The sequence below is a fragment of the Drosophila subpulchrella genome, chromosome 3L (genome assembly GCF_014743375.2).
Source record: "Drosophila subpulchrella strain 33 F10 #4 breed RU33 chromosome 3L, RU_Dsub_v1.1 Primary Assembly, whole genome shotgun sequence".
NCBI classification, from domain to species: Eukaryota; Metazoa; Arthropoda; class Insecta; order Diptera; family Drosophilidae; genus Drosophila; species Drosophila subpulchrella.
In genome coordinates this window covers 22325515-22343741 of record NC_050612.1, presented here as the reverse complement: position 1 = coordinate 22343741, position 18227 = coordinate 22325515, and the positions used below count along the sequence as shown (strand labels likewise).

Below are 18227 nucleotides of genomic sequence, written 5' to 3'. Positions count from 1 at the left end.
ACGGCCAGACCCCGCAGATAAGGAAAGTTATCCAATTAAAAGCGGGAGGGATTTGTGCCAATCTCCAGACATGCAAGGTGTTTGACCCGAAATTCCGAAAAATATAACAATAGATCTGTAAAATTAGTAGAGGTTTTCTGACATATTTTCTACTGTATTTAGGAAATGTCTTATAACGAGTTAAGATTTTACTTTAAAGCCTGTTAGTTAAATAGTTTATAAACTAGGCTGTAAAAATACTTCTAATGATTTGATTCATTTAATCTTAGAGAGTTTACATTTAAGTTATGTTTGACTTATACAAAAATGAAATGATGTATAGAAGTCGTAACATTATACATTCTTTTGTAGCTACCAAAACTGACATAGTATTTTTCCGGCTATTTTTCTGGCACACCTCTGAGAGAACGAAAGCGCATTTTCAGAGGCCCAAGATCCATTCTATTCCCAATTTCACTTCCCAGGCAAACACCTAAAATACAAAAAAAAGTGGGGGCACAGAAAAAATCATAATGAATTCAGCAGACAAAATCTCATTTTCTAAGAATTATTCACTCAAATCCATTACTCATTTCCCATCCGCAATCTGTCGCTCGAGTGCAGCCAGCTGCAAGACGTGACGGCGGCTGCCAAAAAGCGGCAAACACACAAATCTCAAAACCCCAAACAGAAGACGACTCCTCCGAACCCAAAAACGCACCCACGACGAGCGAATAATGCAGGGAAACCAGCAGAAGGCCCGACCGAATGATACCAGTTCACATTATAATCCACAAGACATGTGTGAATTTGCCGCCCTATCAGACAGTTGAGATCTCTAGGCCGGGTATTCCAACTCGCCCCCGGAACCCCAAGGTCCCCCGATCACCCACGGCACGACCAATTCAAAGCTCTCTCGCCAACTTTTCCCACAGTCGATCAACATGAAATGAGATATGATGAGATATTTGACAGTTACGTGATTTCTTTCTCGGTTCACATTTTGGCATGTTCGCTGGATGGTGCTACTTCACCGAAGTTTCTTATTTTAAAATTCATCATTTGGGGCGATACGAACTACAAACGGGCCGCCAGAGGGCGCCCCATAGGGTTAGTGAGTTCACAAACCCAAAAACAATTCCGAACGGGCTCCACTCGCCAAGGACATGCGTGAATTGGAGTCCTTTTTCGAGCTCAAAAAATTATCGAAGCACTTGTAGAGTTTGCCGGAGTTTCCGGAATTTAGTCAGCTTCGATTGCTTTCCGGGGGCGGACAGAGAAGCTGTTCAAATGAGGGTTGAAGGGGATGTTTCATTTATTTATATTTAAATAGAGTTTTTCGAAATATTTTCTATTGCCCCAAATATATAAGCTTTCACATGAGATGTTTTACTAAACAATGTTATTCTTAATGATTATAATAGAAATTTTATAGTTATTAAGAACGATATCGTTAAAATATTAAAAGTTAAAAAAGTTTTTTTAAATTTAACTTTAATTAGAAAAATAGTAAAGGCATAAATTACAAAACGCCAATTATTTTATATATATAGTCCACTGATTAGTAAAATAATAATATTCCATTACTAATATTTTTGGGCGGAACATCAATATTATTTTGTGATAATGGAGGGGTCTCCTGTTTACTACTGTTTAAATGACATTTTGGTATATTATCTCCATGGTAATTTTTTAAGTTTTGGTTTTGATTTAACAAATCTTAAACATACATCAATCAAAGTTTTGTTCATTTTTCCTTTTGTTTTAAAAAATTATTCAAAAATGATTACCTGCTCGACGAGCGCATTCGTTCAACCTGCTTATCGCAACATTTATTACCACTTCAATAACTTTACATTAATTAATGAGCTGTAATTAAATTAGCCACATCACTTGATAAGCCTTCTGGTGATGGATTAAAATAAATTAATTAAAATAATAAATAATCTGGCAGCAGGCAGCAGCGACAGTAACAACAACAATAAAAAGGCAACGGGAAATTGCAATTTACAACAGGCAACCAAAAACAACAACACCATTAACAATGTGAATAAAAAAAGAGTATAAAAAATAAAACTGCACAAACAATTTTCAGTTGAGCGGCCATGTAGAAATTTGCAATGGTGGCCAGACAACTGCGACTGCGGATGTTGTTGTTGTTGTTGTTGTGTGTGTGATAGTTGTTGCTTTTATTGTTTTCGCTGTTGTTGTTGGGCGTATCAGGCACACAATGAACAAGAGCAACAACAACTGTTGGCAACATAATGAACTTACACGCAATGGGAAGCACAACAGATGCAAGTCGCCCAGGTGCTCAACTGCTGCCCCACCACATCAACGAGAGGAAAATAATAAAAAAAAAAGTAAAGAAAAAAGAACAACCTGCCTACACCCCAACAATCATCAGAAAAATCCATCCAGCCAATTGAACATTCTGTGCAGAGAGGGAAAACAGGTGTAATGCATCAATTAAGTACCTGGAAATTATGGAATTAAGTCTGCAAATCTGGGCATGAAATTTGATCATTAGTTAACTAAGGGAAAGATATGTAAAACCAATTATGCTCACTTAAATATGCCTAGTTTATTTAACATATAATATATTATTTATAAAACAAAATCTCCGTAAAATCTGGGATTGTGCTTTATTTCAACCAAAAATGCCAGAAATAGTTGTTTACAAAATATCAGTTGTTTTCTTTATGGAATTACCCAAAAAATCTATATTACCCTTCTGTTTACTGAATTAATTCTGCAAATGTGGGCATAAAATTCGATCATTAGTTAACTACAGAAATATATGTTAATCCAATTATGCTCACCTAAACATGCCTAGTTTATTTAACATATGATCTATTATTTATAAAACAAAGTATCCGTGTAATCTGGGTTTATTTTTTATTTCAAACATAAATGCCAGTTCTAGTCGTCTTCGTAAAAAATCAGTTGTTTTCTTGCACGGATTTACCCAAAAATCTGTATTACCATTCTGTTTTCCACGTTTTATTCTACTTGATTCCATTTTTTGTTGGCATCACTGATTTTATTTAGATAAACCTTCCTATTTATAAAGAGTTGTTAAACGTTTTAAGAACAAAAAATATTTTTTTAAGCAATAACAAATGTAACCATTTATTTCATGTCTTATATTTACATCCCCCTATCTTTCTGCCCAATTTTACCTACAAATTTCTCGATGTGCATCCAAATCTCGGCCAGCTTTCATCATGCATTGTCGCACACTGTGACAATGATGGCCGGAAGTGAAACAGCCCCCAAAATGGCGGCTCCATTCTGGCACACACACACACATTCGCACACACACTTTGACGCACTGGCTGTGAATTATTTTGTTGTTGCATGTCACTCAAATCAGAGATTTGGTTTGCCGCTTGCCTTAATTATCGTTATTTTCTTTGCTGGCTCTTCAGAATTGGCCAATGCAGCGGGAAAATCGTTGCAAAGCACGCGATGTCAAATGAAGGCCCCGCCGCCCCACGCCCCCTTTTTTTGATCCAAGGGAAATTGCATTCTTTGGTGCACAAACACAAACTTCATACATATTTATTACCTCAACGCGCTTTTGTTGTATTTGCTGTTGTGCACAATAACCAACATTATATATATAAAGGTATAATGCACTTAATTTCCTGCCCGTGTCCGCCCAGAAAATCCCCTCTACGCCCCCCTCCCCCTTGGTTTTCCATCATCGTTGGAGCTCTGCGTGCAAGCCACTAAAATTAAATTATATTAGTTCATAATTTCGAATTATAAAATTCAACTTGTTCGGTTGATGATGTGGATCGTGGGGGTGGCTATTCAGATAAAATGAGCCGGAGCACGGCAACCTGGCTTCTTGGGATTGCCCTGCGGCATCTCCATTTCCATTTCCATCGTGGCTGCTCCAAATGCAATTTGGAAATTTTAGAAAATATTTAGAAAATTAACGCAAAGTTGTGGAAATGTTGTTCAGTCGTCTGGTTCGTCCGCTCGCAAAACTTTGTTCCGTTGCGTCTAAAAATATTATGCAAATTCTTTTTGAAGCTAAGCAGGAAGGAATTGGGAAGGGGCGGGCATTTGATTAGATTCCATTTTTGGAATGGAAAATTAGCTGGGAAAATGCTTTAAAAGGACACTAAACCGGCTTTGCTTTGGTTTTGAAAAGGAATCGCAAATGACCGTTGTATTTGTGTAAAGATTTTGGTTTTGATAAGAATTTTTAATATTTATTTATTAGATTTTACTCTTACAATTTGGCAACATTTTAAACAATATATATAAAATCTATTAATTATTGGTTCTGTATATTATATTTCTTCGTTTTTGAGGAATCCGTTGAAAGATAAACTTTGGATATATTTAAAATAATCAAAGGCCTTTCCTTAAGATAAGATATATTTTTAATTAATTTGTAAGGTTTCTGTAATAAGATAATTAGCCATTTTTAAATGTATCAGAAAATGCCCACAATTTCTGCAAAGTAGTGTTGCAAAAATAAATAAAAAACAATTTATGAAACAATATTCATTTTAATTTAGGCTACAATTTATAAGAACAGATACTCTAAATAATTACCTGACAATATGTTTCGAGTCCCTGCTGACCACTTACCTCTTTCTGTTTATCTGGTCAAGCCAAAGACCTTAAATCAAATTACCAGCTGACAAGAAGTTTTCTAGTCCCTCGGATCAAGGGTTCAAGGAATGCAAATTTCGATGGACAGGAATTTCGAGCCTTTTTGTGTCGGACACATGCCAGAAATGTCTTGAGGCCGGAAAAAGACGGAAGTTTGATTTGCTAATGAACTGGAGAAAGGATGTTCGGGCCAGGATAGCCCTGGCCAACCTGGGAATCCACAAAGTGTTCTATTGGCCAGAAAATTACATTTGATACGATGTCGTTTTGGCCATCGCATGTCTTGCATGCCGGGCACGTTTTGCGTGCCTATCGGTTGAGGGAAAAGTGGGAAATGGAAAAGCCAAGGACCCAGGAGCCCTTTGTTTGCCTTCTAACGGTTCGTGTGGTTCGTTTCCCCTCCTCAATTTTCCACTCACTTGTTGCATGTGCCAAGTGGCAGAAAGGATATGCCTTCGATGCCTCCGGCGCTGATGTTTAAATTAAATTTCTGCGGCGACAATTTCCATCAAGTGTTTGGATAATGGCTTCATAATCTCCATCTCCGGCCGTTTCATTTGCATGCCATTGCCATAATTTTGGCTCATATATTTACTCAGCCATTTGACTCAATAATAAGCTTGATTGTTTATACTAGAGCGGACTTCCCCCCGAACCCGAAAGCTTTTTATTAAATTGCAGAAGCGGCTGCCAAATTTATTGCAATTTTTTTCTATTTTTTCCCTGCCAACCTTTTATACCCTCGCCATTTTTGAAACCGCTGTCTGCTTTTGTTTTTGAAGTAGGAAACATTGTGAAAGTGCAAGGCGAAAAAAAAAAGAATGCCAAGAAGAAATAACATGGGGAACTTAAGTAAACATTAATTTACATAACTTCTGTGCAAATGACGACGGTGGGCGGAAGGGGCGGAATGGGCGGTGGGCGGGGCCGGCTGTCGTCATCGGGCACGAAAGCCAAGCCAAAGCCAAAGCCGGATCCGGATCCCAAGTCCGGACGTGGGCGTCAGCGCTCTTGTAGCCCGGCGTTATTAAAAAATTTAAAGCATGTTTTGCGGCGCAGAGTTGGGGGTTTTTTCTGGGTGTTTCTCGGGGGTTTCTCGGGGTTTCCAGGGGGTGTGTATCTGGGTCCTGGCAATATGGCTCTGCTTAGTTGTCACTGTCTGCGGCAGTGGGCCCAGGATGTTTGTGTTTGTGATCGACGGCGCACATAAGCAAACGCTTCTCTCCATAGATATATTTTTTTCCACGGATATCTTGGTCCTTCCCTCGTATCCTTGTAGCAGCAAACGGCGCTGGTGTGTTGGAGAAAAGTGCCAGCGTCTGTTTTCAATGTTGCCAGGAGTCGTTTCTTTTATGTAGCCACTTGGTGAGTGCTCAGATGGAGTGGCAAAGGAGATCCGGCATAAAAAGGAAGCTGCCAGGACCAAGAGAATGCTCTATAGATATTTTTCGGGCTGTTAAAAAAGGAACAAAAGTTCTGGAGAAAATATTATTTGTAGTAAAGGAATTTTTTATGACTTTAAAAATAAATTAACATTATTTTAAAGAAGTTTGTGTACTAATAAACTATAAATTTAAATATAGAACAAACTTTTGATAAACTAACGATATTTTAACCATTTTAAAATATATTTTTATGCAAAAATAAATATAAAATGTATTAAATTACACATATTAAAATGGTGTACATAAAATTAATTGGCACACAATTAAAATATATTAAGAACAATATTTTGCTTAAAGTTGTTTCTCTTTTTAAAAGACCCACCAAACCGAACTGCATACCCTACACAAGAATTAATCAAGCGAGTTACAATGACAGTGCATATTATTTTCTTCTCTTATGTCCTCGCCACACTTCAGCCAAAGGACACTCGCTCCCACCCCCAAAGCTGCCACCCCCTTTTCAGGCTTTGCCAATGCCGCGCAGCTTAGCGAAATTGTTTGCGAAAATACAACACAATATTCAAGAATAATGATGACATTGTTGACTCCAGTACCCGGCGCGAGTCATAAAAAAGAAGAAAAAAAGTTATATACGATGAGAGAGGCTACGGATAGCCCCCCTCTGCATAACCGCAAGGACATCTTCCGCAGGATTAAACGCCCTAAACGCCCCGCTTTAGACATTGCAACGCCCCAAATGGGGAGTCCCCGCGGGAGAAAGAGACGGAAACGCCAGGATATGGGGGGCAGGACACAGCCGGAAAGAGACAGGGCGAAAAAAGCAAACACGATTACCATATTGTATGATATGAGGCTATATCTGAGCTCGGCTATAACCGGAAGCGAGCGACTTTACTTCCCCTTCCCGTTCCCTCGGCAAACAAAGCTTGGAAATATAAATTGAAATGAATTGAAGTTATGGCATTAGACAGTTTTGGAAATAATCAGACGTTGATGTGGCCCATTAGCATTTAGAGTATGTGTTTCTTAGCCGCGAGAAAGCCATATAAAGTCAAGAATTAAATTCTTTCAGTGAAGGGAAAATTAAAAAAAAGGGACTGCTACTTTTTGTTGCAGACCCATTTGACTTTACGTCATGAAACTTATGAAAGATGGAATATAAAAGTAAATAAATTGTTTTTGATATTATCATTGGAAGTACTTATGGAATACAGATGTTGACACAAATTTAATTGCTTTAGGTTTTTAAAATTTCTGAAAATGTTTATAATAAAAATTTTTTCTTTAAAAATCTTTTTTTTTCCTATTGTAGATTAATTTATTTTAAATTTTTGTCACACATTTTAAGCTTTAAATAATGATGTGACTTATATATTTTCCCTTATCTCTACAAAAATTCCCCCCAAGATTGTTTAATTAAAAACAATGCTTTTGTGCTGGGTCAAAGACCCGAAATTAAAATATATATTCGTATATATACACTGAAGCTAAGAACTACGTTAATCCTAAGAGAAAAATAAATGCTGGGAGTCTACCAGCTGAGCTCCTCGGGCAATCCGCCAGGATATTCGCCCGTTAGACAGGCGGTGCAATAGCCCGCTTTCAGGGGATTCACATGGGCCTTGTTCATCTGGACGGCCTTCACCAGACCCTCCACACTCAAGTAGGCCAGACTATCTGCACCCACATGATCGGCCAGCTGATCCGCATTCAGTTTGTTGGCTATGAGCTCCTCCCGAGTGGGAATATTGATGCCCATATAGCAGGGATATTGCAGCGGTGGACTGGCAATGCGAATGTGCACCTCGGTGGCTCCGGCATCTCGCAGAAGCTTGATAATGGGTCCAATGGTGTTGCCTCTTACTATGGAGTCATCCACCAGGACGATCCTCTTGCCTTCCACATTTTGAGCCAGGGCACCGAACTTCTTGGCCACTCCAAGTTGCCTTAATCTGTTCGAGGGTTGAATGAAGGTGCGACCCACATAGCGATTCTTGCACAGGACCTCTCCGAAGGGCAGACCCGATTCCCTGGCATAACCATGGGCCGCCGCTGTGCCCGATTCCGGTACCGAGCTGACCAAATCCGCATCCAAGGGGAACTCCCTGGCCAACTGGCGACCACATTGCAGCCGAGCTGAGTAGACCATCTGGCCCTCGAACATGGAATCGCTGCGGGCGAAGTAGACGTACTCAAAGATACAAAAAGCCATGCGCTTGTAATCCGGTCGCTCGACGATATCCACGGTTCTATAGCCATTCCTGGACAGCTCGATGATCTCGCCCGGTTCCACTTCGCGGACATATCGTGCTCCGATGGACAGGAAGCCACAACTCTCACTGCTGACCACCCAACCTTCGGCCAACTGATCATTGATATTCGCATGTCCTGCATCCACAGGGACTATTTTGCCCAGGCAAAGGGGTCGGTTGCCATAGGAATCTCGCACTGCATAGATCTTATCCTTGTGCATCACCACCAGGGAGTAGGAGAGCGGGGCGAGGGTCATGAAGTGGCGAATCCTGGCCGGCCAATTGGGACCATCATGCTCGGACACATCCTCGGGGGCACAGCACAGGGATTGGGCAATCAGCTCACTGTCACTGTGCGTGGACAGGCCCACTCCCCGTTCCAGGACCTCCCGCCTCAAGGACTCGCAGTTCACCAGCTCTCCATTGTGGGCAATCGCCAGGGCTCCATGGGCCGTGTGGACCACAAAGGGCTGACAGTTCACCACCTCCGAGGCTGCTGCCGTGGAGTAACGAGTGTGTCCTATGCCCAGGTTACCCCTCAACTTTTTGATGGCCTCATCGTTGAACAGATTGTTGATCATGCCCATGCCCTTGTGCACGCTGAAGTTCTTGGAGCATTTCCCCAGGCTGGTCACTATTCCCGCCGACTCCTGTCCTCGATGCTGCAGAGCCACCAGACCCAAGCAGATCATTTGTGCTATGTCCAGCTGGAAGCAGAAAAATCCCATTTAGCTAGGCTTTTCTTTTATATGTTTGTACCCAATATAGTATATTTAATATACTGAGTACGTCTTAATATGAACAGTAAAAACATACAAAAAGTATGGTATATTTCCTAAAGATTTTACATTATCGTCTATTCTTCCAATCAAAAACTATTTAATCAAAACATATTTTTATTTCTGCTAAACGGTTCAGATCATACAAAAATATTTGATTATTTAAATATATGTTTGCCATTTTGCTATTTAAAATATTTTATTATTTTTTTCAAATGAAAAAGCTTTTTCTAATTTGGTCCACCCTAATATAATGTTTGTCAAAATACCAAAAAAAAAAAAAAAAAAGCATTTTATATTAAGATCTATAGGTGGGCTATATTTAATTGAAGTCACATGAGAAGAAGAGCCGATAACGGTATGTGGGTTCCCGATCACGAATACGCTAGTACTTTCTGTTATTTTCCATTTCATTACAGACGGCAATAAAAACATGAACAACAAAGATTACAACCGCAAACCAAACCGCGTATACGGATTCGATTTGATTCGATCTCATTGACGTCACTACAGCCTCTGGGCATTGGCCACAGATACAGAAACACCGTCGTTTGAGGATCGGCAGGGGGTATATTCGATGGATCTAGTGGATCTAGTGGGACGGGGCTTACCATTGACCCACTTGCCAGCTATTTGCATACGTCTGACGTACGGCCATGTATTGCGGCATGGAATTTTGTTAGTCGAATGATCTGCTTATGACAGGCTCAATGATCGTTTTCTGATTTTGATCCCCGGTGATCGGAATTTGATGGGGTAATCCAATGCAAAGGTGGGAATCGTAGGCGGTTGATTCGGTTATCTACTGTTTGCTAGGTAATGTTTAGTATTTATTAGCTGGCAACTGATTCTAATCTTCCTCAAGCTTGGATTATTGAAAAAGATTATGTAGTAACACGTTAACGTTATTATGAGACAGTGATTTTTAATATTTTGCTATGTAATTGTTTTCACAATTTAAAAAATTATTATTTTATTTCAATATAGGTCTTTTACCTTTGAATTTAATGTGAAAATTTGTTTATCGAGTGCCCAGAACGATATTTAACTAATTATTGTTTTTTTGCATGTGACGTACAAAATGTTGACTTATGAAATCTAATATTTGTACTATTTTATTTTTTACAAGCCTCTTTTAAATTTTTGTGTGCATCGAAGTCCAGAATTTAAAGAAATTTCTTTCAGTAACTTTTTGCTTACCTGAGTTGGATAATCCCCGCATGCGATAGCTCCAAAAACTCCGCACTCGCAGGTCATGCCAGTTGCATCCTCACCTTTTGGCTGAACGGATTTGTAGATTTTGTCGGGAAACATTTTTGGCGATATATCCTTCGAAGCCACATCGCTTGCCTTCTGACAGCACTCCTCATCTATTGCAGAGAATCCATAATTTATTATTTCATTGACTAATTAATTAATAATTTATTCTTACCCCTACTGAGCTTGGCACAGCAATTTCCGGAATCACTTTGCGCCATAATTTCCTTGAATTGTAATTACTTATATGTTTTGAGTATCGATTTTCTTGTGTGGCACCTTTTGTGGGAATAGGTATTAAGTGGGATTGAGACACTGTACACTTTGCACGAGATCGCCGGTTAAGTCGATCACTTGATCACTGGAATTGTTCACGTCTGCATTGATTGAATGCCAGCGGAATTATGAATGTTCATGTTACAGCCGCGCCTAATTAAACCTCCGATCATCATCATCATCACGATCGGCGATACATATATGGGCAGGCAGCTGATATACTCGTACTTATCAGTTGAGCTGGGAATGCAATCATCTTGGCGACGGAGCGGTAGGGTTCCGGAGGCTCCGCAACCGCATCGAGAAACGCATGTCGGGCGAAATTTGATACACCCGTCGATTTCTGCCAAATATGCCAAATAAACATTGAATTTGGTTCTCACGTTTTGGCTTTGATCGTCGCGAAGATTCAATGACCGCATTATGTCTGTCTAGTCTTCGAATCACGCATCTCACTTCGGCATTGATCTCGTCTCATGTGCGCCTTCAATCGAGCCCGACATTATTTTCTTATCAGCCTAAATGCACTGGCACATGCATTTCAAGATCAAAGTTTAATTATTTTTAAGGGCCCCCCCTTGGAGACAGTGTCAGCGAAATTTTCCTCCTCCGCTTTTACATAACCCCCTTCCTATGTTGACACTTTGTTGCTTATCTGAGGCGACTCGAGGGAAAATGCGTTCATTGACGCATTTTAGAAGTGTTTTCCATACACTTTTGGCGTAAACAATAACAGATTAAAGTATGTTTTTCTTTTGCAATTTAAATGGGCTGTGCTATCGCGAAAATACGGCTATTTGCAGGCCCCCAGTGGAGCGCTATCGGCGAGGGTTGATCGATCCGCTCTCGATCACACGATTGCCGATCGTAAACAATAAACAAATTCCACTCCAGTCGCCAACTAATCACTTGTGCTAATTATAGCCGCCTGTGCATCTATTATTCGCCAGTAACTTGTTTATAGGTTCGGAAAAACTTTGCCATGTGATCAACGGATTTTCGATTTGTGTATTTTTTTAGCACTGATCATGTTTCCGATTATGATTGCGATTTCGCACCCTATCTGATGCAATCGAAGCGACCGCAGGCATAAGCGTCTGCTGCGGTTGTCTACCTGATAAGTTGGGTCTCTCGCCCTCCCCTTCAAAACCGATTCGAATAAGTGCTGAGCCAAACTGAGGGATCCAGACAAAACACCGCCGTATTTATAAACGTATTGTATAAGGTCGGCGAGACCTGGAAAGTTTTAATTACCACTCGTCTCACTGGTGGAATAAATAGTTTCAATAATAACAGTTACAGTGTCCCGCGGTGAAAATTAAAGATTTTTTAATTCCAAAACAGGGTTTCAATTAGAAAGGTGACATTATTTTATTTTTTTAAATTTACCGTATTCAACAATTAAGTTTTATATTTATTCTGTAGAATTTTAGTTGTATCAATTTAGAGAAAACATAGCTTCAAAATTCTAAAGTTAATTGGACAACATTTCCCTCAGTGTATAATTGACAAATAAAATTCAATTTTTTCCTAATCTCAATTTAGATTAATCTTTGAAAAATCACAATTAGCATCCCCATGACAATTGCTTTATCAAAACTTAAAGTTTCCATTTCCAATTCCGACGAGTCATAGCTGCCCTTTAACTAAGAGATAACCCATATAGGTAGACCCCCATCATTACCTTTTATTATCAGTATATTTTTCGGCAAAAAAACAAACAATCAAGCAAACAAACGAAATGTACAAAAGAAACTAAGCAAACAAACAACAAACCGGAGATAATCAGATGCGGCATATAATGTGGAAATGAGCATGACTTGGGAGGAAGTCGGGGCTCTAGAACAGAATGGGGTGAGACTGCTATATAGGTGGGGTGTCCAAGAAAAATGACCAAACCGAAAATCGCCACTATGGTTTGGGTGGCTGTGGGACATGTGTAACCACTTGAATTTCATTTGGCGAAAAGCTTTATCGAAAATTATGCGAATGTTGGTTGACTTTTGGCCAAGCGCCACCGAGCAGGCCGAACTGCTCCGCGGGACACTCCAAGCGCCACCTCCTCTCAAGCTCTATCTCCACCGAAAAAATAGAAGTGGAACTCGGCTTATGCACTGAAAAAAATGTCAAGTCGATAAAAATTTTTAAAATGTTTCTTAACTATTTAAAAAAAATTTTCCTTAGTTCGAAGCACTTTATAATAAATTGTATAATACTTATACTCAAAAGAACAAAGTTTAATATTCATGACCTACGCTCTTTAATTTGTTAGCATTATGTATTCATGTTATGTTGAACCTCGCAAGTATATTATTGTCTATTTTATAAAAAAGATGTATTATCGATTTCTAAGGCACTTAGATTATTTTAAAATATAACAAAATATAACAATTTAGAATTAGCCAAACGTTGTTTTAAATTTACAAAACAAAATGATTCGAGATACCCTAAAAAAATATTCTATAGTATGATTATATATTATTTATTTTGTTAGTTTTCATGTTAACTTAATAACAACATAAATATATTTTGTATAAAAACTATTGTTAGTCCCATTTTCTCTCAGTGCCCAGCTAACTGCTTAGAAGGCTGATAAAAATCCAGCACACACTCGAAGCTAAGCAAACAGATAATAAAGAGGAAAATGATGCTTGAGCGAGTGGGTTGGGGTATGGGGTTGGGATCTTCGGGAGGGGCTTTCCGCATATGTGAGTGCCAGTGCCACACCCCCCGCTGCTCCTTGGACTGCCCCCGCCTCTGGAGTGGCGTCCAGTTTGCTGCTCCTGGACGATGGACCATGGACCAATGGACCAATGGACCACGGACCGTCTGCCTCATGCATAATTCAGCAGAATTCTGAATGATTATTCTTTATGGGACTGTTTATTTCTTTTGACCATTTATTTCAAGTTGCTTTCGTTGCCACGCTGCGTTCTTCTCGCTCCCTTTTTCATTATTTTTATACAGTTTCCAGTTGCTTGCGCTCGAAATGATTTTGACCAACGGTGACGCAAAAATCATCAAATGGCCCCCAGAACCCATGACCATGTATCTATCTATTGAGCCAAAAACGTTATACCATCCCGCCCAACCCCGAATACCCGGAATACGAATCATCCTTGGGCAACCACACATGGATTGGCGCCGCCCCCTTTTTTAGAGGAAAGTAGCCAAGGGCTCCCTGTTTGCTTTCAACGCATCATTTCATTTTATTTTATGCTCTCTCCCAAAAGTGACCATCAAAAGGGGAAAAATAAATTTTATTTGTTTTTCTCCGCTAGCCGCAATTGAATAAAATGTTCTCGTAATGCCAACCGAAAGGGGGCAATTACTCTGGCTAGATATCGGAAAAAAAATATGTTATTCTAACAAAATTATGGGATTCCTCATAAAAATATATTGAAATCATTACAATTTTACAAAAAGCTAATATCTTGATCTTGAAAACAAACTAATTAAATTAAGAAAATAAAATATGTATTTTTTCAGCATTATGAAGATTTTTATTTTATTTTGTTTTTTAGTAACTGAAAACTATAAACAGCTGTTAAAAATATATAAAAACTGGTTAAAAAGTATTTTTGAAAAACTAAAATTATCTGCAGTTTTTGAAGTATTTTAAATAAATACGTAATCATTCTTAATCTTTTTTTTTAAGACTAGTTTATCCCATAATCAGCATAAATTTCTTTATCCTAACTCTTGCCAAGTCAATCGCAATCAGCATTGCTTGGAAAAACTTTAATTAAACGCAAAAGTCCGATTGCTTCTTCTTGGCCAATGTGAATTTCAATTAAAACTAATTGAAAGCCGCATAAACTTGGTTTAAGTAAACAAAAACCAAAGCCAAGTCAGCGGAGAACTTTGATGATTTCTCCCTGCCACCGCGGCAACCATACAACCGCGAAAATATCGAAAGGACAGCTTCAGTTCGAGGACCTTCCCCTCGTTTTTTGGCCAGCGTTTTTAATTCGTTTACGTTTATTATTTATTCCAAGGAAGCGGGGGCAAAAACAAAGAGGGAAGCTCAAGAAATCCGTCGTTTAAATTTGTTGTCGTTCCACCATGTTATTTGTCTTTTCCGGCATTTCTTTATATACCATTTGCATTTGCTTTATATAAATGTATTTACTGTATATAGCTCAAAATTTTCATTTCTGTCTTTTGTTTTCACGATGGTATTTTTTCCTTTTTAGCTTTGTGTGAGAAATTTGCATAACGAAGCAGTCACAACAACAAATAGTCCCCCTGAAAAAAGTGGGCGTGTAGACCTGACTGGATGGACCAGCTCTGTCAGCTTTCAAGTTTACTTAGTTGCCAATTTGAGGAGCGTTCAAAATTGTCCAGCGAAGTGAACCAGCTCCACGCCTCCCAAATATTTCTCTAATTAGTTTTGCCTATTCCAAACACCAAATACCTCATCTTTAAGAACTAGACCAAACGGCCTGTTGGCGCTTTCTTAAAGCCAACTTGTGCATTCGTAATGAGCCACTGATTGATGTCTGTCGAAGGGGTTTGGAACGTGTTTACAGTTGGGGGCCTCGTAAAATCTTAATGCCTTTCAATTTGTGGCACATTAGGCAGATTCCCAAAACAACAGCCACCGAACATGTGTAACACCCCGAAAATAAACCTTCTTCTTGGCCGGGTTAATTAGCATTTCGGAAACGTAAATTTAATTGCCAACGCAAAGTGTAACCGAGAACACAGAGCCACCAAAAAAATGAACTGATCCAGTTACGCGTGAGAATTTCAGGCCATTTCTCGACTGGTTTTATGAAAGGGACTTGTGTGGTACTTGTGCGCATAAAATTTCAATTTTCACAATCGAAATGGGTAGAATGCTGGCCGGCGACACCACATTCCCAAGGCAAGCTGCTCAATTGCCGGCCAATAATCATAAAATTTAATAAACACATTTTCCAGTCGCCGTTGGTCAACTGCTGACCGTTACGTTACGTACTATTCCCAGTCACCCCCCGGGCACAGTGGGCAACAGTGGGTTAATGTATGCAAAACGCATTCAAATTTTATGTATCGCCCCGCAACGATCTCTGGGATAGTCGGCTCCTCAACCCCTTTGAAAGGCCCCAGTACAACATAATTCGCCCGGGACTGACATTTTGGTATAGTGTGTCTGGTCGGTCTCCAGTTTGAGTTCCAGTTCCGCTGTTATCTTCCACGGTCTATTGGCCCTCGTGGGTTCTATCTCCGAGGGGCCTCTGTGCATGTAAATTGCATAGTTTCGGACACTTTGGGTCACCTAATGAGGCCGACTCGAAGTCGTCGCCGTCTGGGTATTGTATCTGTCTCTGCCGTTTGGCATGGGAAATGAGCAGATCTCCCGGGGAAGACAAACAACAGACCAGCCAGTTTTGCAGTGACACAGTTCGGGTTGGAGAAGGGCGATCCGAAAGGTGATCTGATCTAGTTTCATCTGGGTTCGACTAAATACATACATTTCCAAAGTTTCAACAATAATAGTAAAATATTTTAAGAGTCAATGAAACACGAAGAATTGGCATTGTTAAAAACCCATAAGTAAATTGGATCACATTTTTTATTGATATAATAAGATAATGGAACTAAGCTATCCTCACTTTTTATTTTAAAAGTAGCATGTTGCTCTTAATGATAATGAGTGCTAGAATCATCGGTTTGACTGGGGTATAAAACCAAGAATAAATATATCTGCTATACACCAAGTGCAAGCCATTCTTGTGAGGCCACAAAAATATCCTCCCATGTGTGTTAGAGCATTTGTCTTGCCTGGCTTTTGTCACTTTACAGGCAATTGCACTTTATGAACCGCAAATCGCATCAATTATATGATGAACTCTCCTCCAAAAAAAACTTTACACAACTTTGTTCAAGTTCTGTCAATAAATCAAATTTGCTGCAAGCCATAAAAACGCCAAACATTAGCACAACAAAAAGGACACCCGAGCCAAAGGACGAGACCATCCCCAAAAAGTCGTAAATCTGGGAATCACTTGTCGCGATGGGAGTAAAGTAAAGCGCTTGTTTGCCTAGCGAAACCTCAGGATGGTGCATTAAATTTTACGCATTATTAGGAGACCTCCACTCCGAAGGACAGGCGAATCGAGGACAGCGGCAACAAAGGATAACAACGAAAAATTAGGCACATTTGCGGTTAAGGGTTGGGGGTCAATCCGAGGGAGGGTGGATCCGTGGACCAAGGGAGGGTGTCGGGGTGGGAGTTTAACGCTCTACGCATCATTCCACTTCATTGGCGACTTTTGTAACATTTGTTTGTGACGTTAATTTATACAATAATTGTGACAAGGACCAAGCCGACTCCAAAAAGGGACAACGAGTGCGACTGACAACGGGCAAAAAACAAATCCTGCAAAGGATCTACAAAATACCGCAATTTCTGTCACTTATGATGTTTTAAAGAAGATAATTTACATCAATTGAAGATCGTTTAGTTATTAAATAATTTTAAAATAACTGATAAGAATTACTTATCTTAAAATATATTTATAAATTAAAATCTTTAAAAACTGTTCCTGAAATATTCCTAAGATGCAAAGTATTACATTTTAATCCAAATTCATTTGCGATATGTCAGCACATGTGGTTCCTTAACTAACCACATTTTAAAACACTTTTTATTGTACTATCTTAAAGCAAAATAGTTTAATTAAATTTGTATTTCCTAAATGTACAATTATTTTTACATTTAATATTCCATTTTCACTTGTGTTCATCTTTGTTAATAATTTACTTACACTTGTGTTCATCTTGGGGTAATTTATATCCCCTTGTTTATTCTCTTTTTGTCACATACCATAAATGTGTGCGCATTTTTCGTATGCTCGTCTTTTTAATGGAATTTTAATATATTTGTGTTGCCTTTTTCTGGACACAGTGCTGGCATTTTTTTTTTATATTTATTCTAAATTATATTCATACAAATGTTAAAAGTTTCACAGCCACATTTACATCCCACACTCACACAGTGGCGCATGAATATTGAAAATGTTTCCCCGACTTTTCCCGCAGCTCAACTTTCATTACGAAACGCATCCTCGTGTGGAAAAAGTTTTCCCCGCCTCCTCCTTTTGTGGAATATGAGTGTTAAAAGCCAGGCCCTGCATATATTAATATCCGAAAAGTGTGTGAATGTGAGTGAGGCCAGGATTCCTACCTGTCCTAAGCGACAACAAAAAAAAAAGTAAAACACATTAAAATTTTCATGAAAAATGTCATCAACAAAAGTTGGAAATGCAAATAATTCGCAAGTTGCTGGCTGTACCGTTTCTGAGTGCTCTCGAGGACCAGACAAAGAGAAAAGACTTTCGCAGGACATGCAGGACACATGACACATCATTTGATATGCTCGGCAGACCCGGCTCACACCCGTTTCCATAGCTCACTTTTTTGGGCCGTCCCGCATTAGAATGCATTTAAAAAGGCATCCATCAGGAGGATGGAAGGATTCCGGACAATCATCATCAGGCAAATCCCAACTGATCGATTATGATTGATGTTGGTGTGCGGCTGCATGAGAAAAAACCCATTTTGTGGGCAATTAAAATTCAAATAGATTTCAAATATCAAAGGCAATGTGTGGAATATTTATTCAGGGCGTGGCCGAAATGGAATCTGGACGTGAT

The 18227-nt window shown here is 39.3% G+C and overlaps 1 protein-coding gene across 1 annotated transcript; it reads right to left on the bottom strand.

The window, feature by feature from the left end:
* Positions 1-7449: 7449 nt before the first annotated feature.
* Positions 7450-11088, bottom strand: LOC119553676 (amidophosphoribosyltransferase). Its single transcript, XM_037864220.1, has 3 exons — positions 10484-11088; positions 10252-10421; positions 7450-8979 (listed from the first exon to the last, which is right to left on the bottom strand). The coding sequence occupies exons 1-3, from the start codon at positions 10527-10529 to the stop codon at positions 7552-7554; spliced, it is 1644 nt and encodes a 547-aa protein (XP_037720148.1). The 5' UTR covers positions 10530-11088; the 3' UTR covers positions 7450-7551.
* Between the last annotated feature and the right edge of the window lie 7139 nt (positions 11089-18227).

Coding starts and splice junctions, on each gene's coding strand:
- LOC119553676 (XM_037864220.1), bottom strand. CDS start 10,529: ATGGCGCAAAGTGATTCCGGAAATTGCTGTGCCAAGCTCAGTAGGG. Junction 10,422..10,483: donor CTGTGCCAAGCTCAGTAGGG/GTAAGAATAAAT, acceptor TCTCTGCAATAG/ATGAGGAGTGCTGTCAGAAG. Junction 8,980..10,251: donor GCGGGGATTATCCAACTCAG/GTAAGCAAAAAG, acceptor TTCTGCTTCCAG/CTGGACATAGCACAAATGAT.